Source organism: Moschus berezovskii, chromosome 20, assembly GCF_049115385.1.
Source record: "Moschus berezovskii isolate FMDL1 chromosome 20, NW_MosBer_1.0, whole genome shotgun sequence".
Classification (NCBI taxonomy): domain Eukaryota; kingdom Metazoa; phylum Chordata; class Mammalia; order Artiodactyla; family Moschidae; genus Moschus; species Moschus berezovskii.
Genome location: NC_142479.1, coordinates 32,139,155 through 32,155,147, shown reverse-complemented (window position 1 = coordinate 32,155,147; position 15,993 = coordinate 32,139,155). Strand labels below are relative to the sequence as shown.

The following is a 15,993-nucleotide window of genomic DNA, read 5'->3' as shown; positions in this document are numbered from 1 at the left end:
GGCCATGGCAGTGAAAGACTGGAATCCTAACTAGGCAACCAGGGAACTCCCAGTTGCCTCCTCTGTAAAGGAGGAGCACGTTCATCATTCATTTCATGGATGAAATAAGATAAAGCACTAATACATACATGCATGTATGCATGCTAAGTCGCCTCAGTCGTGTCTGACGCTTAGCGACCCCGTGGACTGTAGCCTGCCAGCTTCCTCTGTCCATAGGATTCTCCAAGCAAGAAGACTGGAGTGGATTGCCATGCTCTCCTCCAGGGGATCTTCCCAACCCAGGGACAGGTTCTTTACTACTTGTGCCAACTGGGACGCTCCAATACATACATAGGAAGAGCTTAAAAACCTTAACTATTAAAATAACAATTTGGGTGAAGAGCTCCCCATTGACATCTGACCCAGAGCCAGAGATTAGCTGGAAGTGTCTCAGATATTCGGGCCACGAAAGGAAGGACACCTGTGGCCTGGTGTCATCATCCTAAGAGGCCAAGACAGGAACCTCAATCCTAGTTCCCAGTAAGCAACCCCTCTGTCCTTTGCTACCGTTCTTACCTGCTACGCTATTCTGGAAGAGTTGGCTTTTCTGCACACTCGCCCTTCCCCTTCCCCGCTCCTCCGACTCCATGTTGACATCTATATTGGGCAGTATTGTCACTGGGACAGGGAGTCCCATAGAAGTAGGAGGGGTAGCTTGGGGTGGGGGCCGTCGCGGGGCTGGGATCCGGTATAACGTCTTCTTTCGCTGGGCTCCGGTGGAGGGCCCTGCTGGGGAAGAGAAAGAGCGAGCCCGTCCTTCCGCCAGGGAAGGAGAGGCCCTGAAATCCTGGATGGAGGGTTGGAGATTGGTGGGAGCAGCTCCCCAGGCGGACGCGCAAGGCCCCGAGCGTAGATTGGGGGCGGGGCTAAGGGCTGCGGTTGGGTTCGGAAGGATTGGGAGGGGCCGGGAGATTGAGAGAATGGCTGGGGCGGGGCTAAGAACGGAGTCGGGGCGGGGCTAGGTTCTGGGGGTAGGACTAAGCCGGGAGCAGATCTGGAGAGGAACTAGGGATGGGACTGAGGGCAGGGCCTGAGCGGCCGAGCTAAAGTTTAGGCCTGAGATACGGGGGAGGTGCTAAGGTTACAGTGGAGCAAAGAGGGAGGGGCCCGGAAGGAGCTAGGAGGCCCCGGATGAAGAGCGCCGCTGAAGCTCAGACTTGGGCTAAGACAACGCAACCTAGAGCAGAGGGAGACGGGAGACTGGGCAAGCATGCGGCGGAGTTAAGACCTGGCCTGGGGCGAAGCTGAGACTGGGGTTTACAGTGGGCTCGGCCAAGCTGAGGTTCAGGGTTGGACTTCTGCGTGGGAGAGTCTTGTAGAGACGAAGAACTAGACGGAGAGATATGTGGGTCAGGACGACACTGAGGATTGAAAGGTGGACTAAGGAAAAAACTGAGGACGATGCCAGCTCGTGGGACGAGAGCAGCACCGGTAAAGAGGGGGCGTGGCAGATTAGGGGTGGGCTTCCAGCTTGGGGCGTGGCACGGGGGACTGGCCTGAGAATCCGAGGAGGGGGTGGAACCCGAGAGCCCGACGAAGGAGGCGGGGCCAAAGGCTGACTGGGGCGGAGTTAGGGCCTGGGGGCGGGCTCACTCGAGCCTTGGACCAATGATCGAGCAATAGGGACAGGAGAGCTGGAGAACCGCTTGCGGGTTGGACGGGGGTCGTCTGGTTGGAGCCAGAGCTACGATCTCTGGTTGTCGGGTTGGAAGGCATTGCTGTGCCTCAGCCGCTAGGCAGGAAGTGAGGTGTTTGGCTGGAACCCATGGTCCAGTCGCTGGGGTTGGGGCCGGCGGTTCCATTGACTTTAGGGCAGGAAAAAAGCTGGAAGTTCCACGCGTGACATCACAATCGTCTCCAGAGGTGGGCGGGGCCGGGGCGGCATTTCCAAGGAAACCGGAGCTGCCCTGCCTAGCTCCCTCCTCTTCCCTCCTTCCCTTCCTTGGTTTTTCCCTCCCTTCCTTCCTCCTTCCCCCCTCCCTACCTCCCTCCCCCGTTCAGCTGCTCGGGCGCCCGACCTGGAACCCTAACCCTTGTGCCGCAAGGGCAGGGGCAGCTCCTCAGCTCGCAAGACTGGGAGGACTGTACAAATGAGCATCACCTGTGAGTTTTGAGTTAGGTCCCTGAACCTCGATTAACGTCCTACTGAGAAAGAGACCTCAAGTGTCCCTCTTCCTTTTAAGCTCTCTCATTCAGTGTCACTCATTCATTATGGGGTCTCCCCTATGGCCATCTTCAATCACTTCTGCTGCAGGAGCTTCAGATTGCTGCTTCAGCTGGAAACTAGAGCAGGTTGTCTTCCTCAGATCTGAGAAGAGTTATTAAATCCCTCCCCTTGGCATTATAGTTATGACCGTCAAGGCTTCTTGGGGATATGGGGGGAGGGGCGGTTAGTCAGTGGACCCTGCATATAAGCCTCTTCCATGGTGACTCTGGAGAGACCAAGCAGAGTTTGAATCCTGATCCTGGCTCAGGTCCCTCTGGCCTGACCTTTAGGGTCCAGGATGGATAAAGGAGGTTGTGGAGTCAGGATTGAGTAAAACCAGAGGGTGAGGAATTGGCTGTGTTAGAGGTGAAAAGCAGTTGTAGTGAGAAGTGATAGCTGGCAGGACAGGTTTTGAAAAGGAACCACAAGTAGACAGACTGAAAGGGCTTAGACTGTGGAGCCAAGAATATTTGGATTTGAATCCTACCTCTGTCATCAATTAACTTGCTTCTTTGGACAAGTTATTTATTGTAAGTCTCTGTGTCCCCATCCGTAAAATGTGCTTTGGTGAGGATTTAGAATCAATGGCATATTATAAAAGCCCAGCACATTGCCTGACCCTGGGAAAATGCTCATTGAAGGTCAATTTTCTTTCCCCAGAAAAGTCCCCAGATTTGAACCCTGAACAGAATCTCCAATGCCACAGCTTCTTGTGGCACCAATAGGGCTTTATTCTCTTCTGCTCATGTCAATCAGTTGGGGGACCAGTTATGTCATGATGAAGAGTTTGCACCTCATCCTGAAGGTAGTGCAGTGCTGTTAAAGAGGAGGAACGTGGTGAACCAGTTTGGCTGCATTGTGAGGAGTGGATGTAAGGAGTAAGACAGAAGTTAGGGAGGCCATGTGGGAGACTACTCCAGCTGTCTGTGTCAGAGATAATTGATAGGTGTGAATCAGAGTCAGATGTAGGGACAAGTAGGCATGGCAAGACTTGGTCATTGAGTTGGTGAGAAGTGAGGCAAAGGATGATCTCTAGATTTCTAGCTGAGGTGTCTGTTGCTCTCTGAAATGGAAGTTACAAGAGACAGTGTTTCAATGAAGGGTAGGGGAAGATGGTGGGTTCATATGACATGTGCTGGTCTGATGTTTTGAGAATGTTCTAGATGACATAGGCTATGTGCTCAGGAAAGCAGTATGCATTGGAGATTGAGATTTGTGTCATTTTATTAGTGGATGTTGAAACCATGGAAATGGATAACATTATCCAAGACAAGTCTGTAGAGTCTTCTGAGAAGGAGGCCAGCAAAAGAACCCTGGTCATCACCAATTTAAGGAGTACAGGCCAGAAAAGAAGTTAGGAAAGAATTAAAAGCTAGGAAGGAAGAAAGAGATGAGAGAGGTGTGTCATGAGAGCCAAAGGAAGAGTCTGCAGAAGAAAGAGGTTGATTGATCAACAGGGTCAGTGAGATGAGTCAAGAAGGTCACTGGGTTTGGCTATTAGATCACTGGTGGCCTTTGCTTGGGCTCTTCTGATAGAAGGGCAGGGATGGCTGCCATGCTATAGGTGGCTGGAGAAGACAAAGGTCAAGACTTGGCTCACTGAAGGTAGGGACTGGGCCTCCTTTGCTGGTACCTAGTGAAGCTGTTCCGGAGAAGGCAATGGCAAGCCACTCCAGTACTCTTGCCTAGAAAATCGCATGGACAGAGGAGCCTGGTGGGCTGCAGTCCATGGGGTCGCTACTAGTCGGACACGACTGAGCGACTTCACTTTCACTTTTCACTTTCATACATTGGAGAAGGAAATGGCAACCCACTCCAGTGTTCTTGCCTGGAGAATCCCAGGGACGGCGGAGCCTGGTCGGCTGCCGTCTATGGGGTTGCACAGAGTCGGACACGACTAAAGCGACTTAGCAGCAGCAGCAGCAGCAGCAGCAGTGAAGCTGTTCAATACATCTGTTAAATGAGGGAGTGAATAAACCTGGATTGAAAAGGAAGAAGGGTGGCTATGCAGTGACATAAGGAGAAATAGGGTTCACAGAATGTTTTGTTTAAAGATGTTCATAGCCTGTAAGAAGAAAAACAAACATGAAAGAGGCAGGTGAGAATTCTGTCTGGGACCTAGAGTTCAGGTGCTTGGACAAGGAGGAAGGAGGCTAGAAGTCGATGGGGGTAGGAGCAGCCACAGATGAAGCCCACAAAATGATGCGTTGAGAGCAACAGTCGCGGGGTACAAATTTCCAGGGAAGCGTTCAGAGTTTCATTCACTTGAGTACTTCCTGTGTATGGAAAACAGACAGAGCTGACCAGAGACCTATAGGATGATGACCAAGTATCACTGAAGGCCCAGCTGAAGTCCCAAAGCAGTCATCTCCTTTTCTTAAGCAGAACTAAGTCCAGTACCCTCAAAGGACAAAACTAACTGTAGGAAGGAAAAGGAAGTGCAGACTCTACTCTGTGGTTGCTGATGGAGCTGCTGTCATTTGGAGTTTTGTTTGGGGACACCCTGGGACGATCTCTTCCCTGAAACTGTCCCCTCTTACCTAGACTCTGGCTCACCCTATTCTTCCCTCAAGATTATACTTCTATTATGCTTCTTCCAAGAAGCCTCGTGCCCCCATTTCAGTGGGTGTCCTTGCTCCCACAGGCCTTCCTCCCCACCCTGTCCCTATCAGGGCCTGCCTCACACCACTGTCCCGTACTGTCACACAGACTGTGTCTCCTCACCCCCTCCCCAGCCCCTGTTGTCCCCCAGCCCCTGTTGAGAGCAGGGACTATTGTCTTTTAATCTCTGCATCTCCTGGGGGCTGTCCCTGGAGCTTCTTAGGAACTGTTTTCTGAGTGAATGGCGTGGGGAGGGGCGGCTGCTGCTACCTCTGTGTACTCTCTCAGATATAAACAGGTTGCCCAGCTGGGGGAGAGGACATCTGCTGGCTAGTGTGGCGTCCAGCACAGATGCTTCTACTTTATCCTCTGAAGGTGGGTCCTCCTCCAAGGGGGGCGGGGTGTGTGGAAATCTCTGGCCCCAGGGGTCCCCTCACCTGGTGGTAGGCAGGAGGGAGGGAGGTGTTTGGTCCTGAAAGGGTCACCGAGCTGCCCTACCCCAGCCCCTTCTCGTGCCCCGCAGAGAGGGCCACCCCTTCTTGGAGGCCGCAGTCACCTCCTTCCTTTGTACGGCCCTTTATGGCGCACAAATATCTTTGACATGTGTGAACTGAGGCCTCTCAACAACACTGCAAAGAGGTATTACCATCATTCCTGTTTTGTGAGTAAGGAAATGAAGGCTCAGAGAAGTAAAGTAACTTGCCCCTAGGTCACCCAACTCAACTTGGACTCAGGCCTGACTACAAGTTCGGGGCAGTTGCCACTCTGCTGCCCTTTGCTGCAGCAGAGCAGTGCTGGAGAAACCCTGAGGCAGTGGTGATGGTGTTCCAAGGTCCTGCCTTCCCATGCACGACTCTTATTCCCCCACAGTTGGAGAAGGGGTGTGGGAGGAAAGGAAGCACAAAGGGAGGCCACTAAATGGATCGGGGTGTATGGGGGACCCAGGCCCCCCACAGCCTGGTGGGGGGAAGGGAAGGGATGAGGAAGGTGAGGAAGGCTCAGACCAAGCTTCTGTCTCACCTCTTAAGTCCTTTAAGGTCATCTGGAGTAACTTTAAGGCCAGCCTGAGTTAACTGCTGGCTGGAGGCCAGTGTGAAGTCTTGCTCCAGTTCCACCCCGTGTAGGGGCTGGATAAAGGCACAGTCCTCCTGGCCTGTTCTGAGGGAGTCAGCCAGCCACAGCACCCCAAGCCATATGGAACTGGAACTCATGAGCACCTGGAGCCGAGGTTCAGGGGGAACCTGCAGGAAGGTGCCCTGTCCCTTCAAGGGCTTATGTTGTAGATGGTGACCCAAGGGGAAAGTCACCGGGGCCTTAGGCGGGGTCAGAGGTGAGGCAGTGGGAGTGGAGGCTGGGCGAGACCAGTGTGCATACAGGCTTGATGCATCCTAGCTAAAGAGGTAGGCATCTTTCCTCGGGGGCCTCCCCTATTTCCAGTCATCTCTTGGCAGCTTCTCCCCTGTGCCATCTACAAGGGTGGGTTGTTCAAGTTTGTGGCTCTAAGGACTGGGGAGAGAATGGATGGGGAATGGGAACTTGATAAGGAGGGAGCAGGGAAAGGGGAGACAAGTGAGGGTGAGACAGGCATCAGAGGGAGAAGAGGCTTAGAGAAGAGAGGAGGAAGGAGAAGAGACAAGCCCAGGGGCATGATGCGGGGGTGGGGGGGTTGGCACTCAGGCAGGCTCCTCCCTGGCTTGAGCCGTCCTGCTATAGCGGGACCTGGAGCTAGAGCCGCTTCAAAGGCTGGGAGGGGTGGGACACCGGTCTCCCCTCTGGTCTGTACTAATCGGAACTGGCTCCTCTTGACCCTCTCCTCCCTGAGTTACTCTGCGCATGGGGTCAGCTGACAGCTCTGAGCAATGGATGAGGGGCAGGTGGGAGTCAGTGGAGGGCCCTGGGCAGGTGGGGCTCCCATAGAAGGCAGGGGAGGGGAAGAGGCAGGTGTTACCAGACAGCATGGGACTGGTGGGGACCTTGGTGAGACACTGTCCTGGTAGTCTGCGAGGGGCAGGCAGATTCACATGAAATGGGCTGGGGAGAGGAGAGGCTGAGACCTAGGTACTGTTGGGCCGAGCGACTACTACCAAGCAGTAAAGACAGCTGTGTGCGCGTGGATGTCCCTGGCAGTCCAGAAGGGTTAGGATTCAGTGCTTTCAATGCTGGAGCCCTCAGGTTCAATCCCTCGTCAGGGGAACTAAGATCCCACAAGCTGCACAGTGAGGCCAAAAACAAAACACAACTGTGGGGGAGGGAAGGTGGTGGCAGATGAAACCTTTAGGTTGAGCTGTGGGAGGGGAGAGCCAGGTGTGCCGCCGTGGCCGCTGTGTGACCCAGGCTCTTACCCACCAGGTGAATTCAAGAACACTGACAGGTGCTGCTGGAAACACAGCAAGTGTGCCGGGCACATCGCCCACCCCTTCTCCTCTGACTGTGTCCACCACGACGTGCACCTGCACTCTCTCAGCCACTGTGACTGCGACTCGAGGTAAGGCCGCTCCTCGGGGGACCCGCAGCCCAGGGCAGACTCCTGGACAGACCCAGGTCCAAAATGTCCATTGTGGCTCCCCACGCCAGCGCTGCCCTCCAGGCCCCAGCTTTGTAAGCCCGGCTCTGCTCCAGGGGCTGTGGGGCGGGTGGTCTTCTGGCAGCCTGGGCTGAGCACAGTGGAAGCCCGCTGTCCCTTAGGCTTCTCACTCTGGGCCCTTGGGGAGCCATGGAGGCATGGGAGCCAGGCTGAGTCCCCTGTGTGGCAGGCTGAAGGACTGCTCAGAGAAGACGAATAGCAGCTCTGGAGATGTGGGCCCAACCTGCTCCCGAGACGTGGACTCAACCTGTTTTGACATTATCCAGTCCCCATGCTTTGAGCTCATCCCAGAGGAAGAATGTGTGGAGCGGTTCTGGTACGGCTGGTGAGTTCTGGCAGGTGGAAAGGGGGCACTGGCCCCCACATTCTGTCAGTCATCTTGCCCTGCCCTCCTCCCTCACAGGTGCAAGAGCTACAGGCCTGTCTCCGTGGCAGTGATCCACCATCCCATCCACCATGAGTGTGGGGCAGATGACCTAAACCAGGAGGAGGAGGAGGAAGAGGAGGAGGAGGAGGAGGAGGAAAGCAAGCCTCCCATCCCGACCCAGGTGGGGCCCACCCCCACCCCCACCGACACAGGCATGAGCATGATCACGGGTGCCCCTGACTCAGCAGCTCCCATCACCATCTGGCGTTCTGAAAGCCCCACTGGGAAGTCCCAGGGCAACAGGGTGATCAAGAAGATAAAGAAAAAAAAAGAGAAAGACAAGGAGGAGGAGACGGATGAAAAGGAAAAGGCAAAGGTGAAGAAAAAAGTCAAGAAGGGCAAGTTGACGAAGAAGAAAAGCCCAGTTAAATCGGAATCACCTCCGGACTTAAGCAGATCGTTAAGCCCAAGAGAGTTGGCCAGGATGTCAGAGTCCAGCCCAGACAGCCGGCAGGATCTGGAGAGTGAGGACAGTTACAACGGCCCTGGGCGGGAGGAACCCTCCAGCGAGGATATTGTGGAGTCTTCATCACCCAGGAAGAGAGAGAAGAACGGGGTCCAGGTCAAGAAGCCCGGCTTGAAGACCTCGCCAGTCAAGAAGGTCAACAAGAGGAGATCTCCCCCAGCATCAAACCCCAATCTCAGTTGAGGCGACCAAGGTGAAGAATAAATGAGATCAAGCCTGTAGCTGACCCCTGCTTCTCTCTCCCTCCAACCTACTTGTGGGGGCAGGCGGTGGGCTCTGGGCATGGCCGGAGCCAAAGGGCTAAGGGGCTGTGGGGGTTTCTGAAGGGCAGTCCGTCTTTCAAGATAAGTCCAGAGAAGGTAGGTGGGTGGGCAGGGAAGGCCCATTTCTCTGTAACATCCTAGGTCCAGGCACAACTGGGTGGGAAGGCGACTTCCTGTCGACCAGGAGACAGGTCTGTGTGAAACCCATCTGGTGATGGGCAGTACTGTGTGCAGTGATACCCGTAATAAATTGAACCTTTTAACCAACTCTGTGCCACCGTGCCTGGCCTTTCCCTACTCTTAAGTGGCCCCGGGGAAGGTGCTGGTGGCATCAAAGGGAACACGATCTTCCCAGCTGGTTGGCCCTGGTCCCGCTCAGCCCTTCTAAACTGTCCCCACCCCCCTTCTTTAAAAGAGTTATATAATTTTTTTTTTGGCTGCACTGGCTCTTTGGTGCTGTGCTTGGGCTTCTCATTGTGGTGGCTTCTCTGGTTGCGGAGCATGGGCTCAGTGGGATCTTGCCAGACCAGGGATCGAACCCGTGTCCCCCGCATCGGCAGGCATCAGGCAAGTCCCCCTTCTAGAAACCTTTTGTGCTGAAAGGAAAGGAACTGAATTCCTGTCAAAAGGCAAGCCCCTCCACCCAACTCCTGCCAAGAAACAGCCCAAGGGATCTTTTTTTTTTTCAAAGGGATCTTGAATGAAGATGTCAGGTGGGAAGCCCACCAAGTATGGGCAGTAGTCCTCAGACAGAGAAAAGGGAGGGGAAAGCCTTGCTTTCTCAGGGCTGTGAGACAAAACGCGAAGGAATACAGGAAGATCAATTCAGAACTAAAGAGGCAGCGAGCTAGACGAAGGGACCCTTGCCAGGGCTGCGTGGGCGGGACCGGGTGAGTGTAGGGCCTGTCCTGGGGCAACTCATGTAGAGGTCAGCTCCCAAGGCCCAGTCAGCTAAAAGTGGGGAGAGGTGCAAGGCTCAAGTGGAGAAACCCAGGTTGACTTTTGGCCTTTTCCTGGCATGGCAGAGAAGACCAGAAGGTAGTGGATGGGGTGGCCGTGTGTGAGCAGCAACAGCTGTGCAAACGTTTACTGAGGTGTGATGAGGTCCCAGCCCCTGGACTGACCCATCACACCTTTTATCTCAGTCCTCACAGCTGGCCTGCTGAGGTGGGTATCCTGTGTTACAGACAAGAAAGCTTGCTCAAGGTCACAGCGCTGTGACCCTAGGGGGTCTGATGCAGAAGCCACCTGCTTCTCTGTGAGTCACTGCCTCTCTGAAGGTCTGGGGTCAGGGGAGCCTGCAGAGCTCCCAACATGGCTTTGAAAGCTCCCCCTCAAGAGCCGGAGACTTGGGAGAGAGAGGCTTTGTCAGGTGCTCTGTAGAAACACTGTTTATTCAAATGACAGGCAGGAAGCGGTGGCAGCAAGGGGTGAGGGCAGCCAGGTGGGGGCTGGGCAGGTCAGCACTGCTCCCCTACATCCCTCGTCATCCTGCTTCGACAGCCACCCCGCTGTTGGCACCGGGGTGGAAGTACTCACTCTCCTGTCCCAAACTGAATAAATAGCATCCCTCCCCCGACAAGTGTGGGGGAGACTCGCGTGCTGAACTTGGCCCCGCCACAGCCCAGAGTCAAGGGAGGGCAGAAGCTCAAAATGGCTTGTAGGGAGCAGAGCACAAAACTCCACTCTCACCTTCTTCCTCTTCTTCCTCCCTGCCACATGCCGCTCCCAGCCTGGTCCCAGGACAGGTGGTCAGTGAGGGCCTGGAGGGGAGGATTGTTGCCTAACGCACACTGAGCTCAAGTTCGCAAGGCCATCCAGGCTGCCACCCATCCAGGCTGACCACCAAAGAGAACGTCAATTCACGCCACTTTATGGACAGAATAGGAGGGGCAGGGAGTGAGGCAGTGGGCAGCCAGGTCTCTCCCAGCCTCAGAGGTAACCAGAGTCCTAGGAGCAGGTGCCCTACCGATCCATCTCATCCAGGAGTGGGGTGGCATCGCCAGCAATAGACATGGGGGTGCTTTCGATCATAGGGCTGGGGGAGGGCCGAGGGGTCAGCCGCTGCTTCTGTTTCCGCCGCTCCGCCTCCTTCTCCTGCAGCCACTGCTCTGCCATCTTGCCCCAGTCGATGGCTGCATGGCTGTTGGACCTGGAGGGAGAACCAGGGTGTGTGATACAAGGACTCGACTCAGCCTGCGGCTCGCCAGAAGAAAGCCCACCCCGCAGACCCTGGGGGCCTCCATTCTCGCAGAGATGGATCTCGCATCTATGGACAGCAGTATTATTCTGGCTTCTCCCAGAGACCAGTCCTCCAGGGAACACCACCTGGTTTATGGCTGTCAGGAGATCCAGAGCACCCACCTCAACTAACGACCTGTCTACTGTCAGTGTACTCACTTTGGCTGCTGCTGCCGTTGCCGGGAGCTGGAGGAGGGCTGGGGCTGGGCCTGGGCAGACTGTGGGGTGGTGCTGGCCTGCAGCTGGTGGTACTGTGGCGTGGTGATGGGTTGGCTGGGCGTTGTGTAGGAGTAGCTGGGGGTCATTAGTGGTGTGGCCACTGGCTGCTGGGCTGGTGTTGGGAATACCTGGAGAAGGGTGACAGTTGAGTTTAGGCTGGGCTTTGTGCTTATTTGCTCTTCTGGTAAATTTCTGACAAGCTGACAATCTGGGCTCTGCACAAAGCCTTCCAGCTGACCCTCCCCTAAGCAGGGTGTGATTCTGAGCAGCAGAAGCAGGCCAACAGCAGGGCCCACCACTTGACCACTTGAGTCTAGAGGCTTGAGGGTTTGGGTTCCAAAGATCCCAAAAGACTCTGTGGAATGGCAGAACTCTTACTCCCCTTTCCCTCAGTTGGCTTGAGAACAAGGAACATCTGTTGGAGACATCTCCTAATGCTGTGGCAGTCCCACCTGCCTGAGGCGGCCCTCGTGGTGGGCCCTGCAGAGTCCAGTCTATGGACAGGCTGGTAAAGGATAACTGTCCCCTTTCACCCTTCCCCACCTTCTGCAGGGCCTTTCCTCCCCAGGCCACGTACGTGGTAAGCGCTGCTGCCCCCTCCGCTGCCGCCGTAGCCATACTGGCTGGAGGCCCACTGCGCTGGGGTGGCATTAGGGTTCTGGCCCTGGCCCGTCACGGCAGCAATGGCATTGAACATCTGTGAGGTCATGTTCTGGGGCAGGGCGTTCACAGCCCGCGTCAGATCTGTAAGCACAAGAGGTGGAGATGGGCACATTAGGGAACGGCCCTTCCAGCTCCATCCCTCTCACCCCCAGGCCTGGCATGGGCTCCTCACCTGCAAGGTTGATGTTGGCTGGGGTGGCATTGATAGAAGCAGGTGTTCGGGTCCTGCTGCTGCTACTGGGGGTGATGCCTATAAGAGACAGCCCGAGTGAGAAGCTCTCCAGAAACCTACTTCCACTTTTACAACTCAGGGAGCTGGGAGAGGTACCGAGGTGGGTAGAAATAAGGGCAGCTGGGGGAATTCCCGGGCAGTCCCGTGGTTAGAACTCTGCCTTTTCACTGCTGAGAGCCTGGGTTCAATCTCTGATCAGGGAACTAAGATCCCACAGCTGCACAGTGTGGCCAAATAAATACATAAGTTGAAAAAAAAAAAAAGGGAAGCTGCATAGGCAAAGAGGATGGAGGACCTTCCTGATGTTAGGAGAAGGGAATAGAACTGAGAGCTACAGTGACAGCCTAGGTCTCAGCCTCTGCTATAAAGAGTTAGTGTCTGTCTTCACTCTGTGCTCAAGTGTCCCTTCAACTACACTCTGGAAGTCATAGAGAGTAGAGCTCACCTGGTACAGGATCCTGATAGTGATCCTTAAACCATCTGAAAAGGCCATTCACAGTGGGGAAGACTTGGCCCCGGTACCGGAATCCTTCTGGAGTCACAGTTACATATTCTATCCTGGGATTTTGGAAGGAAATATGCATCAGATCCCACTTGTGGCCAGTTGTGAGCGAGTGGCCAGAGCAGATCTCCACCATGTGAAGTAGCCACACTGGGTGCTAGGGGGAGGAGAGATAAAAGAGCCAGTCCCTGACCCTGGAAAAGGAGGCTGCACTCTGGTGAGGTGAGGAGGGCACAGAGAAGCCCAGACAAGGCCTGGAGTCAGCAGCCCTAGATGTGCTCTCTACAGGCCACCAGAAGGCTTGCTGGGGGCTGGGTCACCATTCTGGGCTGCCATGTGATGGCACCACACAGCCGTCGAGGGGGATACAGAGATCACAGTGTTGGGGTTGGGGGGGCCTCCCCAGGCAGCAAAGCACAGTGCTCCATGAGCCAAATCTGAAGTGCCTCTTGAAGGCGGCTGGTCTGTCCTCATTTAACACTTTCCCAGAGCAGAGAGTGGATAAGAGGCTCTGGGTTCAGATCCAGTTCCAGTTTTGGCTCTGCCAACTCACTACCTATATGGTTTTGTACCAAGTTACTCGATACCAAGTTACTTTTGTACCAAGTTACTGAAGGTGAATCTCAGCCTCATTTGTGAAGAGGATGATAGCACTGAAATCATAGCATTTAACCTACAAGGAATAAACAGGACAGAGTGTCTAAAGCACTCATCACAATACCGAAAATGGACTGTGCTCAATAAAGCACAGCTGTCAACAGCCAGTGCTAAGCATGTCAATGTTCTCAGAGTATGATCAACACTGCTTCTTGCACCATATGGAGTCTGTGCCCCTTTCCATGGGAAGCTATCACGTGGCCTCTGTTCCTGGTTACAGTCCCCTGTTTGTTCAACTGCTCCTCATGGAACAGTTTCCAACCCCCACGTGGTCCTGGCTGCCATCTTCCGGAAGCATGCTGGTGAATCAGAAACAATCACGATATTCCAGAAGTGCCCACGAGGGTGCAGGGTCCACAGCTGCTGGTACTCTGAGCACCTCCTAACGGAGCCCACCATGTGCAAGCACGTGGTACAGGACTAAGAGCAGAGAGGCACAGACTGAGGCTAAGGATCGCAGGAGGACGCGGGAGTGGAGAAGGCAAGTCTGGCCATCAGTCTGAGTAACAGACACAAGAAAGGAGGTTAAGGGAGACAGGACTTGGTCTGGTGCAGTGTGAGTGCTGGAGAGATGTAGATATCGGAATACTGAGGGAGGCCAGCCTGGCTGTCACACACAGAAGGGAGCAGAGCAGGCTGGCGACTGGAAGAAGAGATGCTCTCCAGACCTACTCCACCTTTAGCACACGTTCACAACAGCAGCAGGGAGCCAGTGCGTGAGGGTAAAGGCCCTGGTGAGGGTGAAGCGGAGGACAGATCAGCGTGCTGGCCCCCATCTCTGCCAGTCAGGTGGAGAGAGTGTCTGGTGGCTTCCATCACTCCCTGGGAGGGAGAAGAGGTGAAGGGACCTCCTTTTTCACCCGGTTGATTAAAGCGCCTTTCTTATTCAGTCTTTGCCTTTTGCCTCTAAATCATCACCCTCTGTCCCCACCTCCAACCTCCACTCGAAACAGGTAAGAGGGGAAAGGCAGTCAAGCAGAACCAGAGAGAGTACTGTTTGGGGCCTGTGAGCCTGTCTGTGGACCCCAGCGGCAGCACCTTCTCAGCACCAGTGCTCACCTGGGTTTACCCCGGGGCTGGTATCCCAGTAGGAACTTGCCGGGCAGTTCCTTGCAGGCACAGATGAAATAGGGAATGAAGGTGGGCTTCTCCTTCTTAGTTTTGATGAGCAGCTCCTCTAATTTCTGGGGGTAGAATGAGGGGGAGAGGTTGGGATAGCAGCATGCTTGGTACACAGTGTCTGGCCTCACACACCATGTACACCTCCTTCACCAGTGCAGCAATCCCCTACACTGAAGGGAAACCAGACATCCTTAAGTGACTGGGAGGGGTCATCCCTCGCAGGGCCCTGGGCTCACCTTACGGTCCCCACCGCTGCAGTCCTGATAATACTTGTGGTTTAGAAGGTCCCGGGCAAAGGATGCCATAGGCTGAACATAGCGGGCAACAATCTCATCCAAGTCTTCAAACTCCTGTGGGAAGAAGGTGAAAGCCCCGAGTGTCACATTCTGAACTGAGATCCAGCCTTTCAAGTCCACTTGGAAGAGAACAAGGGGAGGGGAGGAACTCCCCCAGCCCTCCTGCTGTAGCCTCATTCTGCTGCAAAGTCCCTTCAACTTACCCACCAGTGTGAGTTGGGTCTAATTTTATTAGCTTTCAAGACACAAAATCCCTTACATTGTTAAAAAATTTATTTGGCTGCATTGGGTCTTTGTTATTGAGGCACAAGTGCACCTGCTCAGTAGTTGCTGTGGGCAGGTTTAGTTGCTCTGAGGCGTATAGGATCTTAATTCTTCAACCAGGGATCGAAATCATATCCCCGCATTGTAAGGCAGATTCTTAACCACTGGGCCACCAGTGACGTGAAAGTCTCTCAGTTATGTTTGACTCTTTGTGACCACATGGACCATACAGTCCATGGAATTCTCCAGGCCAGAATACTGGAGGTGGGTAGTCGTTCCCTTCTCCAGCGGATCTTCCCAACCCAGGTCTCCAGCATTGCAGGTGGATCCTTTACCTGCTGAGCCACCAGGGAAGTCCACAAAAGCCCTTAAATCATAACTTTAGTTCTCCCTTAGTGCTTGGGAACAGTAAGGGCTTTCATAAAATTTCTCTCCACTGAACAGAGAAATTTGGCCTGTGTCTGCTTGAGGACACAAGCACTTGCATGTGCATTTCTCCTCTTCCTCCAGTGGTTCTCTAGATAGTCTATTTTAGAATTTGGAGGACAGAGAAAGAAACACGATATATACAAAATTGCTGTCAAATTACTCATTTCATAAGGGCCCTGAGTTTTGCTGTCCTGAGTAGCTAGAATACATACAATGCACACAAGTGACTACAGTGGAAGGGGCTTGCTTCTGGAAGCAGGAGTGGGGATGCTAGCATGTGAAGGGGCTGCCTCTTACCTCACTGTTGATCCATAGGGTGGCTCCCAGGCTGAAGGCATTTTCCTTGCCTTCTTCCCGCACATCCACGTGCTGATAGATGCCGTCACTGACCTTCCAGGTCACTGTCAGGTGATTCTCGCCCTTGCTGCTCGGTCGGATGATCACGTCACCCTGGTCCATGGTTTCCATCATTTTTTCTGCTTGCTTAAAATTTATATTATGGAAGGATGGGTGCGCAATCACTCGCTTGATATACGCTGAAGAGGGCAGGAAAGAAGCATAGGTCAGGAGATGGGATGGGGAGCCAGCCCAATGAGACAAGCCATGGCTAAATTTCTGATCCAATACTAAATTCTGAGACTTTCACTCTCTCTGGGCCTGGATTCTCAGATGTGAGGGATGTGTTAACCTGGGCTCCTAGGGTGCTGGGAGAATGAAACTTTAGTAGTTCCAGTGCATTAGCAAAGAAAATGTGACCCAAGAAGACCCCGGCACCCAGGCCG

At 54.1% G+C, this 15,993-nt stretch overlaps 2 protein-coding genes across 5 annotated transcripts in view; one reads left to right on the top strand and one right to left on the bottom strand.

Moving 5' to 3' along the window:
- Positions 1-1,013: 1,013 nt before the first annotated feature.
- On the top strand, positions 1,014-8,853 carry PROCA1 (protein interacting with cyclin A1). Of its 3 annotated transcripts, XM_055402073.2 has the most exons (6): positions 1,015-1,470; positions 2,041-2,142; positions 5,135-5,221; positions 7,196-7,331; positions 7,600-7,755; positions 7,834-8,853. In XM_055402073.2, the coding sequence occupies exons 2-6, from the start codon at positions 2,130-2,132 to the stop codon at positions 8,504-8,506; spliced, it is 1,065 nt and encodes a 354-aa protein (XP_055258048.2). In that variant the 5' UTR covers positions 1,015-1,470; positions 2,041-2,129; the 3' UTR covers positions 8,507-8,853. The 3 variants fall into 3 exon arrangements, with proteins under 3 accessions (XP_055258055.2, XP_055258048.2, XP_055258040.2); XM_055402065.2 differs by lacking the exon at positions 2,041-2,142; XM_055402080.2 differs by lacking the exons at positions 2,041-2,142; positions 5,135-5,221 and having other exon boundaries at positions 1,014-1,470.
- A 1,109-nt stretch (positions 8,854-9,962) lies between these two features.
- The window catches only part of SUPT6H (SPT6 homolog, histone chaperone and transcription elongation factor), a 30,828-nt gene continuing 24,797 nt past the window's right edge, over positions 9,963-15,993 (bottom strand). For both annotated transcript variants that reach the window (XM_055402042.2, XM_055402050.2), the window contains exons 30-37: positions 15,509-15,747; positions 14,459-14,572; positions 14,160-14,284; positions 12,387-12,499; positions 11,882-11,959; positions 11,624-11,790; positions 10,987-11,174; positions 9,963-10,738 (exon numbers count right to left, since the gene is read on the bottom strand). In XM_055402042.2, coding sequence (XP_055258017.1) covers positions 10,552-10,738; positions 10,987-11,174; positions 11,624-11,790; positions 11,882-11,959; positions 12,387-12,499; positions 14,160-14,284; positions 14,459-14,572; positions 15,509-15,747 — 1,211 coding nt within the window. In that variant the 3' untranslated portion in view covers positions 9,963-10,551. The remainder of the gene's footprint in view (positions 10,739-10,986; positions 11,175-11,623; positions 11,791-11,881; positions 11,960-12,386; positions 12,500-14,159; positions 14,285-14,458; positions 14,573-15,508; positions 15,748-15,993) is intronic.

Coding starts and splice junctions, on each gene's coding strand:
- PROCA1 (XM_055402065.2), top strand. CDS start 1,383: ATGTGGGTCAGGACGACACTGAGGATTGAAAGGTGGACTAAGGAAAAA. Junction 5,222..7,195: donor TTCTACTTTATCCTCTGAAG/GTGGGTCCTCCT, acceptor CTTACCCACCAG/GTGAATTCAAGAACACTGAC. Junction 7,332..7,599: donor CACTGTGACTGCGACTCGAG/GTAAGGCCGCTC, acceptor CCTGTGTGGCAG/GCTGAAGGACTGCTCAGAGA.